The sequence below is a fragment of the Corythoichthys intestinalis genome, chromosome 12, assembly GCF_030265065.1.
Source record: "Corythoichthys intestinalis isolate RoL2023-P3 chromosome 12, ASM3026506v1, whole genome shotgun sequence".
Taxonomy (NCBI): domain Eukaryota; kingdom Metazoa; phylum Chordata; class Actinopteri; order Syngnathiformes; family Syngnathidae; genus Corythoichthys; species Corythoichthys intestinalis.
This window is the reverse complement of record NC_080406.1, coordinates 24,647,803-24,664,116: the sequence shown is the minus strand read 5'-3', so window position 1 is coordinate 24,664,116 and position 16,314 is coordinate 24,647,803. Positions and strand designations below refer to the sequence as shown.

The 16,314-nt window shown below is 41.4% G+C and overlaps 2 protein-coding genes across 6 annotated transcripts in view; one reads left to right on the top strand and one right to left on the bottom strand.

Moving 5' to 3' along the window:
* Positions 1-7,426, top strand: part of LOC130926815 (electrogenic aspartate/glutamate antiporter SLC25A12, mitochondrial-like) — a 43,506-nt gene extending 36,080 nt beyond the window's left edge. For 2 of the 3 annotated variants that reach the window (XM_057852066.1, XM_057852065.1), the window contains exons 14-18: positions 3,809-3,949; positions 5,745-5,883; positions 6,078-6,236; positions 6,784-6,874; positions 6,943-7,426. In XM_057852066.1, coding sequence (XP_057708049.1) covers positions 3,809-3,949; positions 5,745-5,883; positions 6,078-6,236; positions 6,784-6,874; positions 6,943-7,111 — 699 coding nt within the window. In that variant the 3' untranslated portion in view covers positions 7,112-7,426. The remainder of the gene's footprint in view (positions 1-3,808; positions 3,950-5,744; positions 5,884-6,077; positions 6,237-6,783; positions 6,875-6,942) is intronic. The other variant, XR_009066282.1, reaches the window with a different exon arrangement.
* Positions 7,427-7,951: 525 nt separating this feature from the next.
* Positions 7,952-16,314, bottom strand: part of dync1i2a (dynein, cytoplasmic 1, intermediate chain 2a) — a 31,716-nt gene continuing 23,353 nt past the window's right edge. The window contains exons 11-18 of one of the 3 annotated variants that reach the window (XM_057852068.1): positions 15,222-15,368; positions 15,028-15,141; positions 12,629-12,762; positions 10,040-10,184; positions 9,826-9,966; positions 8,741-8,866; positions 8,421-8,559; positions 7,952-8,278 (exon numbers count right to left, since the gene is read on the bottom strand). In XM_057852068.1, the coding sequence (XP_057708051.1) occupies positions 8,446-8,559; positions 8,741-8,866; positions 9,826-9,966; positions 10,040-10,184; positions 12,629-12,762; positions 15,028-15,141; positions 15,222-15,368 (921 nt within the window). In that variant the 3' untranslated portion in view covers positions 7,952-8,278; positions 8,421-8,445. Of the gene's footprint in view, positions 8,560-8,740; positions 8,867-9,825; positions 9,967-10,039; positions 10,185-12,628; positions 12,763-15,027; positions 15,142-15,221; positions 15,369-16,314 lie in introns of all 3 variants that reach the window. The other 2 variants (XM_057852067.1, XM_057852069.1) reach the window with 2 other exon arrangements.

Below are 16,314 nucleotides of genomic sequence, written 5' to 3'. Positions count from 1 at the left end.
AAAAATAAGGGACACCTCATTGGTAATGACAGCCAGCCTGATTATACTCACCTTTTGCTATTTTTTTTTACATGTGAAAAGTGATTTTTTTTTTTAATGAATACAGTACTTTTAATAATTTTACTCAAACCTGAGTTTGGTGCACATTTGGGGGATATAAGCACATCCAAATACAATAATTATTGGCAATGTATTTAACACTTTTTTAAAAGTGCAAATATAAATTGAGGTGCATTCAAAGACCTCTTAGCAATAACAGTTTCGCAAAGGATCACTCCAAATATAATGTGAAAATGCAAACCAAACTGACAGAACACAAAATACAATACAAACAGTGAAAATAAAGTACGGAGATAAGAACAATAGGTCAGGGTTTAGGGTTACCTAACCTAACCCTAACCAATGATCATCATTTTGAACATGCTTTTTACTCAAGCTTAAAAATAAACATTTGTTTTGAATATGGGACAATCCCGATTTTCAATGAACGGTTGGCAACTCTAGCATCTGCTGGCTGTGTGTGCTGCGGGCGACGCACCCCAGCAATGGCAGACAGGGTGCTTCCGGTCGTTATGCTCGGATTAGTCTATAGTTCTACCAATCCAGGTGGAAACATTTTTTTTTTTTTTTTAAATGTCATTTTGTATTTTTGGAAGTCAAAATTAGCCTCACACAAAGACATGGCATCCTTTTAAACTTGAATACACAAATACTGACCCAGGCAAAATGTAATCCAGACCATTAGGAACTGGAAAGAAAACTCAATAAGGTCGCAAAAATATATAAAGTATATCACTAATATGTATATATACACACTATGTATCACTAAGCGGAACATCCTGTGTTCCAGCAGCATACACAAATCCAAATTAAGCGTGACATTTAAAAGTAGACAGCGGTGGGTTTCATTGGCCAGGAAGTGAATCGATTCAAAAGTTTAGCCAAATCAATATCGAATTACTTGGGGAAGTATTGCATTGTATTGATACATCAGTATTTTTACCCACACCTTCAGTTTACATAAAATTCATTTATCTTCCAAGCCGCTTATCCTCACAAGGGTTGCGGAGTTTGCTTAACAGATACAATAAATTCAACAGAAAATCTCAACTTTGTAGGAGTGCAATGGGGACTCGTTCATTCATCCCTCCCACTCAAAACTGATTGGAAGTCATCTTAAAGGTGATATTGTAAGTTGAGGCTCATTTCTATTTCATATCATATACGTAAATATGTTGCTCTTTTTCATGTAGGCCCCTTCCTTCCTTGCATGTTTTATTGCGAATTTATTCTAAGGTCAGAGGAGGAGATCCAAGCGGCGCGTTTCCTGCCATCCAGCGGCCAACCGGAGGTTCTGAAGGGAACCAGGCCGATTGCAGAGACGAGCCCCGCAGGTTGCTCGCGGGGTCGCAACCCCTGTCAGGGCGTAATTGGAGGAGAGGCCCTGCGGGGTCCCGGCCGAAGCCGGTTCTTGCTCATTTGTGATTGAGTTTGACAGCGTCGCGCATACCCGAAGCCCGCCAAACAGCCGGTGACATCGAAGGATATTTCTTGTACAAATCGTGTACGAAAAGGATACATCCCATCTGGGGACTTGTGTCAGTCATTTAGAAGGCTTGGTCGGATTTTACCACACCCTGTGGGGTTGTTTTGCTGTGAAAGGCTGCCAAACCATAGCTGGCATCAGAAGTGAAAAAGATGAAAGCGAGGGGGTGAACGCATCTATCTTCAGAGAAACGGATGCTCCCCTCCTCCTCCACTTTTAAAAATGACTAAATTTGCCTGAGCTTTTTTTAGATCCTAACTCGGATGTTTACAGATAAGACCCCTGCCCTAAATGTCACCGGCGGCCATCCTGAGGCCTGATTAGCCTTACAGGGAGGGGGTGATAAATGTGCCTGAGTCACAGGGCACCGTGCCTCGGGCCGGTCCGTTCAGGGGTGATTCAGCGCTCTCCCCCCCTGGGAACGAGGGTGAAATTGGGAAGTGTGCGGGGCAAGGCCTGGCAGACTTGCTCGCCCACGCCACAGGAGGTGCCTCGGGGGGGAAGCGAGAGGGCAGAGGGCCTGTGCCAGGGTCACAGCCTCTGGTGCCTCCTTAGCCTCCCGAGCGTGGGCCGGGGCCGCTCCTTGCCCGACGTCTGCTCCGACCTGACCTTTGTCGCTCCTCTATCAATGCCTGCTTTTTTCCTTGCTCCTCTCAAGGCCGACGACTGACAGCGTGAAACTGTAGCATGGATGAAAAGTTGCTTTTGTCCCGTCATAATTTAAGAAATCCGATTGGGGATAAACGATTACAAATCATTACCATCTTAACACGCAGGCGCATAAATTCACTTAACTGAAAAAATTGAACTACTGCAGGGCTGATCGCTAAGCTTTTTTCATTAGTAACACAGGTGCTCGCAAATTTATAAAATTAGGAGCACAATTTTTTCTTTTATAGCTTTATCGTGCACTTTTATTATAAACATCAAATCAATGTACACTAGGAGGGGGAACCTCTTGGTACCTCACGATACCATACGATTTACGATACAACGATTATCGATACATTAGTCAGGAAATCATTCTAGGATATTTTACAAACAACTAACAGAAAAAAAAACTTCTAGTGTGAATTGGAATTAGTTTATCACTAGTAGTACACGTCCAATCCATTTGAAGTGGGAGGGTGGCAGCGGATTCAAATGGTTCAAACGGATTGAACGTCTATGGCTGTCAGTGGCAGTCATTCCAGGCAATTAGGTAATTTTGGGCCATTTAAGGTCTCACTGGAACAGCACTAAACAAAAGTTGCAGCATCATCACCTTGTCCAATGCAGATTCTTGACTCTCGACAAGGTGATAATGCTGGAACTTTTGTTTGGTGCCGTTCCAGCGAGATTTACAAAGATGACTGCCTGAAGAAGACATCAAAGTTCCCTCAGTCCTCTATGATATGTGGCTGCATGTCAGGCAAAGGCACTGGGGAGATGGCTGTGGTTAAATCTTCAATAAATGCAAAGGTCTACATTGAAATTTTAGACAGCTTTCTTATCCCTTCAATTGAAAATATGTTTGTCATTTACCAAGATGACAATGCATCATGCCACAGACCAAAACTGTTAAAGCATTCCTTGGAGAAAGACTCATCCAGTCAATGTCATGGCCTGCAAATAGCCCTTGACACCTTTTTAAAACGATATCTCGATTCTTGGCAGGAGCAAATCGATAACCTTTTGGGATACAAAGTACAACGATATATCACCATTTCAATATTTTGTCACACCCCTAATGTACACATACATGCACTTTGATATTTAAAGCAATAAAGTCGGAAATCATCACCTGCCTATCCAGTTTAGCCTTCTTCGTTAAACTGTTTCAAAATAGCCCTCAATTTTCTTGATTGTCACTGTAACATGATTCAATTCCCGCGGTTTCAAATGCTACAAGTGACAAAGCTCCGTTAAACTTAAGTTAATACTTTGCGTAACGTTTATGTTTTAGGCTGCATCTTAATGATCACACCATTTATCACAAGCTCTAATCGGAGGCATAGATAGCCTTTTGAAATCATCAGCTCTAAAATATCGGTTTCTTGTAAGCTAAAACAAAATGGGGATCAAGACATTTTCAAAACTGATATTTTATAGGAGCAAATGCAAATTAAAGGGGTAAAATCTGCTCGCACTCGTACTTCCATTCTTTTTCTCAACTCACACCAAATTGTGTTTAGGCGCATACACAAGTAAAATGCTCGCACTGTACAGCCCTGTTAACTTGGATTTTTGCAAACATTGAATTACCTTTTCAATCACTTACAGGCTGGAGGCTCCCAGGTAATTTTCACCAATCCTCTGGAGATTGTGAAGATCCGCCTGCAGGTGGCCGGAGAAATCACCACGGGCCCCAGGGTCAGCGCCCTCAACGTTGTACGAGAATTGGGCTTCTTTGGCCTTTACAAGGTGGGCCAGCAAACCTGTGTCAGGCTACCCGTCCTACAAGGGCGGGGGAGGACACAAAAGACAAAAAGCTCTTTTCTCTTCTAGTTTTATCAGATTTGGTTTCAGGAAACTAAATTTACTTCAAAATTGCCTGTAACGTTCAGGACGTAAAATGTCCTAAATTCTGGAATGACCCTAATATGCGCAGTACGTGTCTCATCTCCAAATTAACGTTTCCTGTTGGAAGCTACGCTGTTTTTCTGCACTTTGTGGGTCAGGTATTAAGACCGATCAGAATTTCAAATCTAAACACCAAACGCTACTTGCGCTGTCTGCAACATAGGCGGGATTTGACTTTTGGGGCAGGCGGGGCACAACATGTTGATGACCCCGAAATGCAGTGTCAGCAATAAAATTAACTTACAAGAATATTTATAATAATAAGTTGAAAATTAGCGGGTTTTGTTTCCCATCATTCTTGAGGGGATTCTAAATCAGGCAGCTTGGGACAGCTATACTTTTCACCAAGATCGTCATCTGAAAATGGTACGCCCGCCGGTGTCATGCCAATGTAGTTACCCAACATTAAAAATTGTATCCAATGGGTGGAGCCACTGCGCTGCACTGATTTGCTTGATTTCAGTGTTTTGGTGATGTAGTTATCTACGAGGTTTTAAAACATAGCCCATCCATCAAAAAAAAAAAAAAAAAAAAAAAATTGTCGCATAACATAACATACGTACTGAACATAAACAAAGGCAATGTTTTACTGTTTTACTCGTAGGATGACCAATCACTGTTATTTCTGTAATTCAAGTCCTGTAAGGAGTTTCTCCGGTTTAATAAACGTCGACGTCCAAAACTATACAGTATAACTGTGGTTCTTTTCTGGTTTCAGTTAAGTCGACATAACCCAAAGCTAATGTGTGTGTGTGCTCCCACGGCCAGAGGATACAATTTTTGACGGGGGTAACTACATTGGCACGACACCGGACGTGGCTTTGTTGTACAATTAGTGTCTTTAGTGGGGCAAATTAAAACTTAGCTTACCATTTTAGCGGTGCTCTCTGGCGTTTTATGGTCCACATGATCAATCCTTGGTTCTTGCTCAGTAGTTGTCACTTTTGAAAGCTTATGTTTGAAAAAATTACATATATCCATCTTGCCTCTTCGGGTGGTTTTGGCTAAGCAAAGCAAATGCCAGTCTAAGCTGCTAGCCATATGATCTGTTCTAAAAATAATTTTGACCCATTATAAAAGTATCTTTTTTTGTTGACTGCATTCATTTTTGTTGTTTTATTGCTTTACAACTTTTATAGACAATATTTTACCGGAAAAATCTTCATTTTAAAATCATACATAGGAAAGTCAATTACATGCAATGACACTTATCAGCCACCAGCCCCCCTCAAACTCTGCGTATGGTTTACAATTTTCCAAAACAGCGTTGAACACGTAAAAAGACATGCCCATGTAGTGAGGGGCAGACGCCTTGCTACTTGCTGTTTTTCCACATTCTTGTGGCTTTTCCCGAGCAGACCAAGTACGCAGCCATACTTTGATGACGAGCAGATAGCGTGTGGCTCACTAAGAAAACACTCTCAAAAAAAGCTGAAAAAATGCTGACTTCCTCTCAGCAGAAGCTGCAACACAGCCAACTGAGCGTGATGGATACCTCAGCCTTGAGGCGCTTTGGCTCCAACATTAGGAGTGGCCTTTAGGTGAAATAAGACAGCTCACAGACCACTCCGTTAGATGGACAACACCCCTATTTTGCCCACATGCATTCCAAATTATTCTTTTTGTTGTGTTCTAGGGAGCTAAAGCCTGCTTCCTGAGGGACATCCCCTTCTCCTCCATTTACTTCACCGCTTATGCACACACCAAAGAGATGCTTGCAGATGAGAATGGGAAAGTGGGGGCACTTCAGCTGCTCACTGCCGGAGCAGTTGCAGGTAAGAAAATGGAGGAAAAACTGAACATTACAAAACCAAATTTTAATGCAATTCTCGAATCATATCACATAATATTGTAGTGTATCCAATACTATGGCCAGTAACAGTTTAGTAGCCAGCCCACCTGCTGCAGTGTGTTGAGTCCTTGAACATATCACCAATTGACTGGCGTTTGGTCAATTGTTCCCTCCAAGGCATCCCGGCAGCGTCGCTGGTGACCCCCGCTGATGTCATCAAGACGAGACTGCAGGTGGCGGCCAGAGCAGGCCAGACCACGTACAACGGAGTCATCGACTGTTTCAGGAAGATCCTCAAGGAGGAAGGCTTTAGGGCCTTCTGGAAGGGTACCGGAGGTGGGCTTCATTTCCTGTTTGCTTTGGATCCATTAGCTAGTTAAAGCACTTAAAAAAATCAAAAAATTGTCTCTCGTAACACTGAAGTTGATTTACAATTTTTAGACAAATGATGGCAATAGACAGCTGATTCCATTTGAACTACAAGGGTAGTTAATGATTAAATATGGTTCAAAGCCAGTAACGGCTATAAGACGTTCTCTCCAGTTTTACAGCCAATGAGTTAACGTGCATTTTTTTGGGGGGAATAACCTGCAGACGACTTGTAACTTTAGGGTGGATTTAATTGGAGTAGAATAAAGTTTAACACACTAGTTCAAGTGCTGGGGTTTTGTGGTATGAAAACAATTAGGCCAAGATAACTCAATTTGTGTCCATATTTCCAGGTTTGTCATGTGCACATCTTTTTAACCACAATACATTGAGATGTACATGTTTTAGGTCACGAATAGTGGAAAAAGTAAAATGATTGAATGCAGGGAGCTGTATGCTTATTTTATCTAATTTTTAAAGTAAAAATATTAGCCTCCACATGTTTGTCTCTCAGCTAGAGTCTTCCGATCATCACCACAGTTTGGTGTGACCTTGTTGACCTATGAATTACTACAGAGATGGTTTCACATCGACTTTGGCACTCAGTAAGTATTCAGACTGTCACGTTTTGCTTCCCGAATCCCCTCGGCTCTAATCAGACTCCCTGTTCCAGTCATCCGTCGGGATCGCAGCCCATTCCCAGTCCCAAATCGAGGGACCTCCCTCCCGCCAGCCCTGACCACGTCGGTGGATACCGTCTGGCGGCCGCCACATTTGCAGGCGTGGAGAGAAAGTTTGGCCTTCAACTTCCGATATTTGAAGGTGCTGTCGGCAAAGCCTAAACACTGTGAGCTGCTACGTCACTCCCAGACAAAAATGGCTTTCACTGAGCAAGTGACTTCCTATTCAAATGCTGCATGTTGGGCTTTTTTTTTTTGTTTACTTTGCAAAGCTTGCACAATTTGTTCATAATGTACTTCTTTTTAGAGGAACATTATGATGTTGCAAAGGACTGTGACTGCATTTTTACTGTATGCAAAAGAGCTTCGGTATGTGTTATGGGTGCAATGTACAGATGTTTTCCAAGTGTTTATTTTGATCTGGGGCAACCATTTTAAATGTATTTATTTTATTGGAATAAATGGTTTCAAACTGTTTCTGCTGTGTGGATGATTGTTTCATAACCTAGTAGCTACCTACTTGCAGAACAATGGAGCCTATTAACTAAAACAAAAAATGGCAGCCAACGAGTTCATAGTTCTTGTTTTGAGTTCCAGTCTTGGGAGACTGCAATTAACTTGCCTGAATAATAACACATGGGTCTTCTTCAATATATGGTCGCATTTTTAAAAAATTATAAAAAGGGGTGGGGTTGAAAAATCAAAGCGCAATAGTCCAGACCACTGGCGGCGTTCTAATGTGGTGTCATAGTTGGTGGAGAAGCTTTTCACCTCCGGTCGTAGTCAACGCGCCTGCAATAAAATGAACCCTCATTGAATAACTTACCTATTTTCTGGGAACAACTGTATTTGGTGATTGGTGCAACGGGAGTATTGAAGTGAGCTGTGGAGTTTCCAAGCATTCAAACAGCAGCAACGGAAATAATGCAAAATAATTCACAATGAATCCAATGTCTTTTTTTGTAATGCAGCCTAAATAGTAAAAACCATGATCACACAAAAAATGATCAACTTACTTTATAGATCTTTGAATCACTGAGTGTTTACAGCATAAATGATTTTATGCATGAATGACATTCCAGTCTTAAGAGCTGCAAGGAAACATGACATTGGACAATATAGAACACTGGAATTTTTCGTGCATATTTTAGAAGATCATGAGCTGCAGGAATGAGATGCTTACATTCAAAAGATGCAGAGGAATAATAGAAGAACATGGAATATTAGAAGAAACATGGAGAAAGTATTTGGCTCCAAGAACTCAAGTAAGGCGGCTGTCGACATGCCAAACGTAAACATAGGGGGGCGTGGATTTAATATTTAAGGCATCTGGCAGGAAAAAAAAAAAAGTTTGGTGTTTTACAAGTGTGGCTTTGATATTTGACCCAAAAAGATAAGGCGGAAACTAATCAGCTAGCTCATCTTTAGGTGGGGAACCTTCAAGCCGACATTGGAGCATCCGTGAACACACCTGCCCTGGGCCCGGAATGGCGTTATCACGCGGCCAGCCGCTGAGCTGCCAGTTCCTCGGTGTCGTCTCTGTTCTCGTTGATCTCGGCCAGCGTGCGGACAAAGCGGCTCCACTCGTCATTGCGCGGAACGGCGATTTGCTGAGGGGGAGAGCCATAATACCATAAAACAGAAATCTGATGTAATGTTTTAGATTTGTGGCTTGAGACTACATTTTCAGTTAACTGTGGAACACTGGATACATGACCAGAATGGATACTTTGGCCTGATTTCTACTATGATGTTAAAACCCCAAACACAAGAGAAGTCAGGCTAACTCACCTCCCCAATGTCGTACACTATGACTCGTCCGTCAGAGTCTCCCACTGCGATTTCCTTTCCAGAAGGAGCCCATCGGATCCTGTTGAGAGCCGGGTTCCCTTCCACGGTTACGCTAGCTGTCGGGACCTGACGGGAATCGTGTGAAAAATATATTACATTTTCTGCTGCCATACCAGCTAAAATTATGAAGATTACAATTCATTATCATACATTTCATATTATAATGATCACGTAGCGCTTTTATTTTGAGGTATGGCATGGCGATCTTCCCCCCCTCCCCACCTCAAAAAAAAACAAAACAAAAAAAAAAAACATTTTTTTCTTCATATTGCCCAATTTCATTTTTTTTCACTTAAAAAAAGTCATTTATAGCCATCGACCGCGATAGATGTCCAATCCATTTTGACTGAGAGGGGCTGACGATGTCCTCAATGGGACTGAAACATGACCATTTAATGCCAGCCATACCAGTTAAAATGAAACTAAAATTTTGATGTCTTCTTCAGTCAATGGCAATGAATGAGTTAACTTGTTTTTTTTTTGTTTGTTTTCCTGGTAGTTTTAAAGTGCCTATGACAGTAAAAGCATGTATATTTCATATTTCACGCGGTACTTTATGCTCCTGAATGAAATGGACCGCTTAGATGTGTGAGAAAGCGATCGTTTTATCTATTCAATTTTTTTAATCCCACGCCATGAAAATTAGTGACTTCTGGTTCCAGTCTCGGGTTGAGGACGAATGCCAATGTGACATCACCCGGGTCAGCATCTCACAATAGAGCATTGCTTTATAGCATGCAGATGGACTGCGGTTTCAGCTGATTTTGCGGATTAATTCGTTTATTTTTCGCATGACGCCTGCCAAATGTGCTGCAGGGTTTTGTTGCTGCACCAGGGAGAGGCGTGTCAGCCTTTTTTGGGTTTCAATCTACAATCCCAATATTCAAGCCCTGCCCCATCCTAAGGTAAGTTAAAAATGGTCAAACAATGGCTTGGACCTTCTAAGTCACTCATATCTCAAGGCACCGCTGCATTAAGTCACAGTATAAGCTGTATTATCTATTATGTCAGTGGTAATATTGCACCTCTGTGTCATTGTTGAGATTCCACAAGTCCAGGTGGCCCACGCCGTCCACGCAAGCAAACAGAGCCGGGTGAGTCGGAGACCACATGACGTCGTAAACATAGTCTGAGTTGTCCTCAAACGAGTAGAGTGGCTTGTTGTTCTGTAAGCATACAAAATGAATCCAATGTTAATAGCTGTGTTGACTTTCATTCCAGTCAATGGTTGCTTCCTACCTTGGTGCTCCAGAGTTTCACCGTCCAGTCGAAAGACGAGGTCACAAAGAGGTGTGAAAAGTCCAGCGGCCCGGCAGCTGTATGACAGTGGATGCCTGTGATCGGCCCGTGGTGGCCCTCGAACATCTCACTAATGCCTACTTTGCTGTTGAGCAGTAAATAGAAACAAATAATAGAAACGTGAAGAAAAAATGAGACTAGCTGAAATTCTTCCTAAAAGATTCAGCAGCATCAGAAAAACAGAATTCCAACATATTGTACTTAAAAAACAAAAAAAAAAAAAACGAGGTACAGTGATCCCTATCTGCTTTTCGCTTCAAACACCGTAAAACCTCAGACCATCGCGTATTTTTTTGCAATTAAAAATTTTAAAAATACAGAATTTTAGAGAGATGTCCTGATCCGATCATGTACAGTCTCTAACTCTACCTCCTGCTGCTTTTCTTGCAAGAAGGCAGCTGCAGCTTGTTAGAGTTAACAATGAGTGACAAGGGTGCTGCTTTGATCTTGCCAGAGAAGCTTGGGAGCGCTACCTTTCAAAGGCGCCAAGTCGTTTAGCTTGTTAAACACGAGCAGTAGTGTGTTGTTCTAAGCAGCGTGAGTGGATTTGAAAGGACTCACTCAATGAACATTTAATAAAGAATTATACTTTGGGGAAAAAAGGGAAAACGTGTCTTTGATGTGTCTCTTTCCAATGCTAAATCTGAATAAATACATTGAACAAACCCAAAAACAACAACAACAAAATTTTTAAATATATATTAACGTAAATAAGCGCCGCCTCTACTTCGCAGATTTCGATTATCGCGGGGTGGGGGTGGTTCCCATTAATTATGAGAAACGAAGGATCACTGTAATAACAATTTAAAGAATTGGAAAGAATTCAACAATTTCTGCCAAATTTTTGTCTCAGATTCAATGGATTCTGTACTGCTCCTTCACGCTATTGCTTTTTCTAACAGACAAATGCTTTGCCGCCATTATGTGACATCTTTAGGCAATTATGCTATTAGAAGGTTTTGGGTGGGCGTGAAATACACGAGTTCCATTTGATGTTCAGAGCTTGAGTCTCACAAGTTACGACAAAGTCACTTAGGCTAGGTTCATACCGCAGGTCTTAATTCACAAATCCGATTTTTTGTCATATCTGTTTTTTGGCGTGCCTGTTCAGACTGCCCTTGTCCATTGAGCCCGTTTAAGTATTACGCATGCGCACAAATTCGCAGTTCAGCACACGCTGAGCAAGAAGACCCGCATAGGTAGATGCATCAAAACAAATTACTACACATGCTGGCTATCATCAGTCATTCCAGGGATTTGATTTCCTAAAGAGGACACAAATATCAGACATAAATAATCCCCGTTTAGTCTTATATTCAAAGTTTATATGGATTGATAGCATGCACGCACTGTCCGTGCATGACACACACACATATGGACAGTTTGACCTGACTCTCGGTCGTGTAAGCAATCTTGAAATATTACTCATATGGAGCAGAGAGAAAACAGAGCATTCTCAGGCTTATCCTCAACCGATTTTATTTTTTAATGACTGTTGTTAAGCCCAACCATTCCCCAAAAGCCGCGTTCAAGGCAAGCTAGGCACCAACGCACAGCTGCTCTCTCGCTCTTTGCTGACGTAATGTCTGCATGAATTCCGGTTTGGGGACTTGACAGTTCAGACCGCCGCGACATTCTGGAAAAATGTGGCCCAGATCGAATTTAAACCACATACGAAAGTGACCCTGATCGGATTTGAAATGGTCCACGTCCATGCGCCTTGTCCCGTTCAGACCGCCAAGTTAATTCCTCACTCGAGTTGGAAAAACACGAAAAAATCGGATTCGTGCATTAAGACCTGCAGTATGAACCTAGCCTTAGAGTAGTAGTGTTACCAATTCCTATTTGTGAAGCATTTTCGAGCTCCCAATGTATTATAGGCTTTCACTTAAATCCTAAGTGTCAATAGCTCTCCTCCACTGCATATTGCAGAACTACGATCCAACTGAAGCTCAGATAATTAACCAAGAGTGGTAAATACTCAGCTTGAGTGACGCTTATGCATTATTAAACTGCAATGACAGTATCATTCTATTGTAAATGAGGTGGAAAATGATTGGGCCAATTACTGAGGTGAATATGTGAGCGGCTATCGCCACTCGGCGCTCTCCCGGCACACTGCAGAACATTTCATTTATTTGGTCCCTAGCTAATACGCATCTCAGCAGGGGTTTGGATTTAAGCCGCATTTTCACACTGCCTGTGCATGGGGATGAGCGGAGTTGTTTAATGACAACAGGGCTGGATGAGCTGCAGGTTAAATTCCAGCAGGGACGGCTGTAAAAGAAGCTTCTCAGTGTTTAAAGAGGAAAAACTGATTCACCTCCCCCTCATGCGTGTACCCTGTTAATGTCGAACAAGCTGCATGTGGCCAACTGACAGCCAGAGAAGAAAAACATGGCCACTTGGCAGGAGTAAAAACCTAAAACTGCAGGAGATGGACTGTTGGGAGTTTTGTGTTGCACAGTGATGTTTATTTGACTCTTGGAGTGTTCCATATTTGGAGCCCGAGGCTGCTGACGGACGCACCTTCCATGACGACAAGACATGTAGACAGAGCCGTCCTCGCTGCCCACCACAAAATTGTTAACGTCTCCCAGTGGGAACGACATGGAGGTGACGGCTGCGGTTTTGGACTGCTTGAACACCAGCTCCATGCTATCCTGTGGGAGGGAAAGGCTTTTGTCAACACAAGATCAGCAAAAGATACCTATTAAAAAAAGAACAACAATAAATAGCACTATGTTTTCACAATCTAAATTCAACTGACACATTAAAAAAATAATCTCACATCTAACCATGTGAGGGCCCTGGTAACAGACGAAATGGCAGGGCAAGACAAGACCCCCCCCCCTCCAAAAAAAATTTGGAAAAAAAAAAAAAAGGAAAAAGGAATGGATGAACTGACTTGATATATGCAATTTACTTGAATATGTGTATGCCAGGTGATGTTAAAACTGGTTTAATCTAGATGTGATTAAGGTTAAATATGTTAAAATGACCATGTTCGGAAAATTACACTTTCAAATATATCATGTGGCACTTCAGATCTTATTATTACATTTTGTTACTTTGACTCAAGAGTCAAGATAACATTGGAACTGGATTTAGCTTTGCTTCCTTGATAATTGCGGAACATATTTGTTTACCATTGACATCAGAAGGCCAAATCTTGTGGACATTTACTGTATGTGTATAAAGCAACTGGAATCCATTCATTTACTGCTACTGAAGAATACATTCGTCCGGTACATTTTTCGATGGGTAGTTTTACCAAGCTTGTCTGTGTATTTCAGGTTTCTAAATAATTGCAAAAACTAATAGATCGCAATAAATGGTGTTACAGCAAATCGGATTTAACATCATCCTAGTTTCTGAGTAGGAGATTAAGAATAGGGTGTGAACGAGTGTCAAGTTAATTTTGAGTAGTATAGAAATACCAACATAATAGAAGCCAGGTAAAATTTAGGCACATCACAATAATTGGAGGATGTGTACGTTTGATTTAAAAAGCGTATGGTTAACAGTAGGTAGTACAAAGTATGCATTGCAATTGAGTAAAAATGACAATTCATGGAGTTTGTTCTCGTTTTTTCCTCAATTACTCCAATTTCTGATGTCACAACAGCTTTATTTAAAAAAAAAAAAAAAAATTCAAGTAAAACCAACCCATGTTGTAGGCCAGCTGTGACGCCGTTGATAGAATGTCCATTGACCGAGTCAGCAGTTTGAATTCTGGGCAAACCACTAAACAATGAATGAAGTCAACATTGACGCGCCCTCGCATACAACCCATGTTAGTACTGCTTGCTTTCTGACGGTAATATTTCAAAAAAGAACATGTCGAGTAAACACTGCTGCTATGGAACTTGTAAAAACGACTCTAGACATTGCGACATATGAAGGATGTTTCCTTCATACGTTTCCCGAAGCCAAAAAATGTGAGCAATGGATCAACTTGTGCGGACGTCCAAAAGACCAGTTTAACGCTAGCAAGGTGAAGCCATTTACCTTCATATACAGTAAACATTTTGTTGGGGGCCATGGTCCTACAGATGACGAAGAGGTAAGCCATTTTTATATTTTTATTTATTTTTTAGCGTGGCGTTTTTCCGTGCTGCTTCTGTCGGACAATGAATGACCTGAAAAAATATTAAAATGGTATCTGACTGCCACTGTTGTTACCTTTTCTGTTGTACAGAAACAACTATAGTAAGGGGGAAGTGTAAATACATTAATAGAATTAAGATTTGTTTTTAATGAAAAAATTAAATGTGTTCGTTGGCTGTCACTGAGTAGCAATTGCGATCGCTACACAAAAATAGCAATATAAATTACCCCCAAGAACGGTCAGAGACGTAAGACAACCAGAAGATATAATATATAAGAAAGACAGGGCATATGGTGGTAAAGGAAAGATTGTTGAAACCGGAGAATGTCATTGTCAGTGGCATAAATGCATACGAGAAAAAAGCGTCGATAAAAAACTACCTCTGGATCAGGTCGGTTCTTTTTCAGCCCTCGACACTCAAGCCATCTCTTGAACTGAACATTTGTATGTTCTTCCACATCTCTACAAGTGAGTTTGTCACCAGGGACATCATTTTCGGACAGAATTGGTAGGTTTAGCTCAGTAAACATCTCGTTCGTACACTATTTACATGCATCTAGCATTCGGGACAAACGCGAGCTTGACCCCCCTAGCAACAGTTGCTAACGTCATGAATATTAATGAGCAAAAGTGACATGTTGCGTGCGGTACGCCTTTGCTCCTAGTTGGCCTTTATAGCACCTTGTATGGCAGTATCAAGGTGTTTTGAATGTGTATGTGAATGTGAACTTTTCATCCAAAGATGACCAAAACATCTCGAGTATCAAAGAAAGAAAACAATATTCGTCTGTTCTTGAACGATCAATCAGCTCTGTACCTGTGGCTGTGAGAGCATATCCAGACTCCAGGTGCACGTCTTGCCATCATTGGAAATGCTGATCAAGTTGTTTGCATTCTGCGTTCCAACAACGTTAACACAGTAAACTGGGTGCTGCAGAGAGAGTGACGACAAGGCTTACAACAAATACTCTTGTCACGAGGCAAAACGTCATCTTTTGTTTTAAAGTGTACCGTATGAGCGGCTGCAGACAGGGGTGTCCTTTGCACCGGAGTCCTCTTGTTGCTTCTGTTATCCCACAGAACAATCTGGCCTGAGTATGTACCCCCAACTACTACATTTGGGTGGAACTTGCTGAAAGCGGTGGACATAACAGCAGACTGTCAAAGAGAGAAAGAAAAGGTATTAGTTAGTCCACAAAATACACATATTCAACCTTCAATATGAACAGTTTATACTTTTATATTTCAACTTAGTAAAATTTGAATCTCAGTCATAAGCTATTGACAAGCAGAAATTTTTCACACTATGAAATTCTCACTCGCCAAACTAGGCCTCCAAGACAGTCGGTGGATATGTCACACAACAGGAGGCGTCGTGACCCCGCCCACTATAAAATGTCGGCCATAGCAGTCAACAATACTCTGCGACGTGTCATTCGGGCTGAAATCGTGTAGTCTGAATAAGGCATTAGTATGATTCTATTCATTCGGGCTGAAATCGTGTAGTCTCAATTAGGCATTAGTATGATTGTATTCATTACAACTATCATAATACAAACATTCGTAAATGACTACCTATCAGTGCCAATCAATACAGTCTTGTAATCTTTTTGATATACTGTAGCTTTTGTATAGAGCTCATTAGAATCTCACATTGCAGGGAATCGAAATGAGCCACCGAATTAGCACCTATTTTGAGCACTGATTATTTTGACAATGAAATGTCTTTCTCTGGTTTCTCTGAGTGACTTTGTGTTGAGGCCAGAAGCAGCCATTTCAGGATCTCATGGAAAGCTTTGAGGGTAAAAGCTTAAGAAAATAAGGCGTAATATTAATTACCTGCAGGGAAAGTATCGACAAGAATTATAGTCAGGCCCATTTTCTTCATTGTTCATGAAACACATTTGCCCAGATATCAGGAGTAAGTGTAAAAACATGAGAGGCCATAAACATTACAGAATAATGTGGAAGCACTCCTAAGGAAATTCAGAAAGTTATCCTGTGATTTTATTTTCTCCCACTTTTTGGCCCTAAGAAAATGTTTAGGAATCTTGTCCTCAATGAGTCAGGTTTCAATCGATTTCAACTTTCAACACCATGCGAT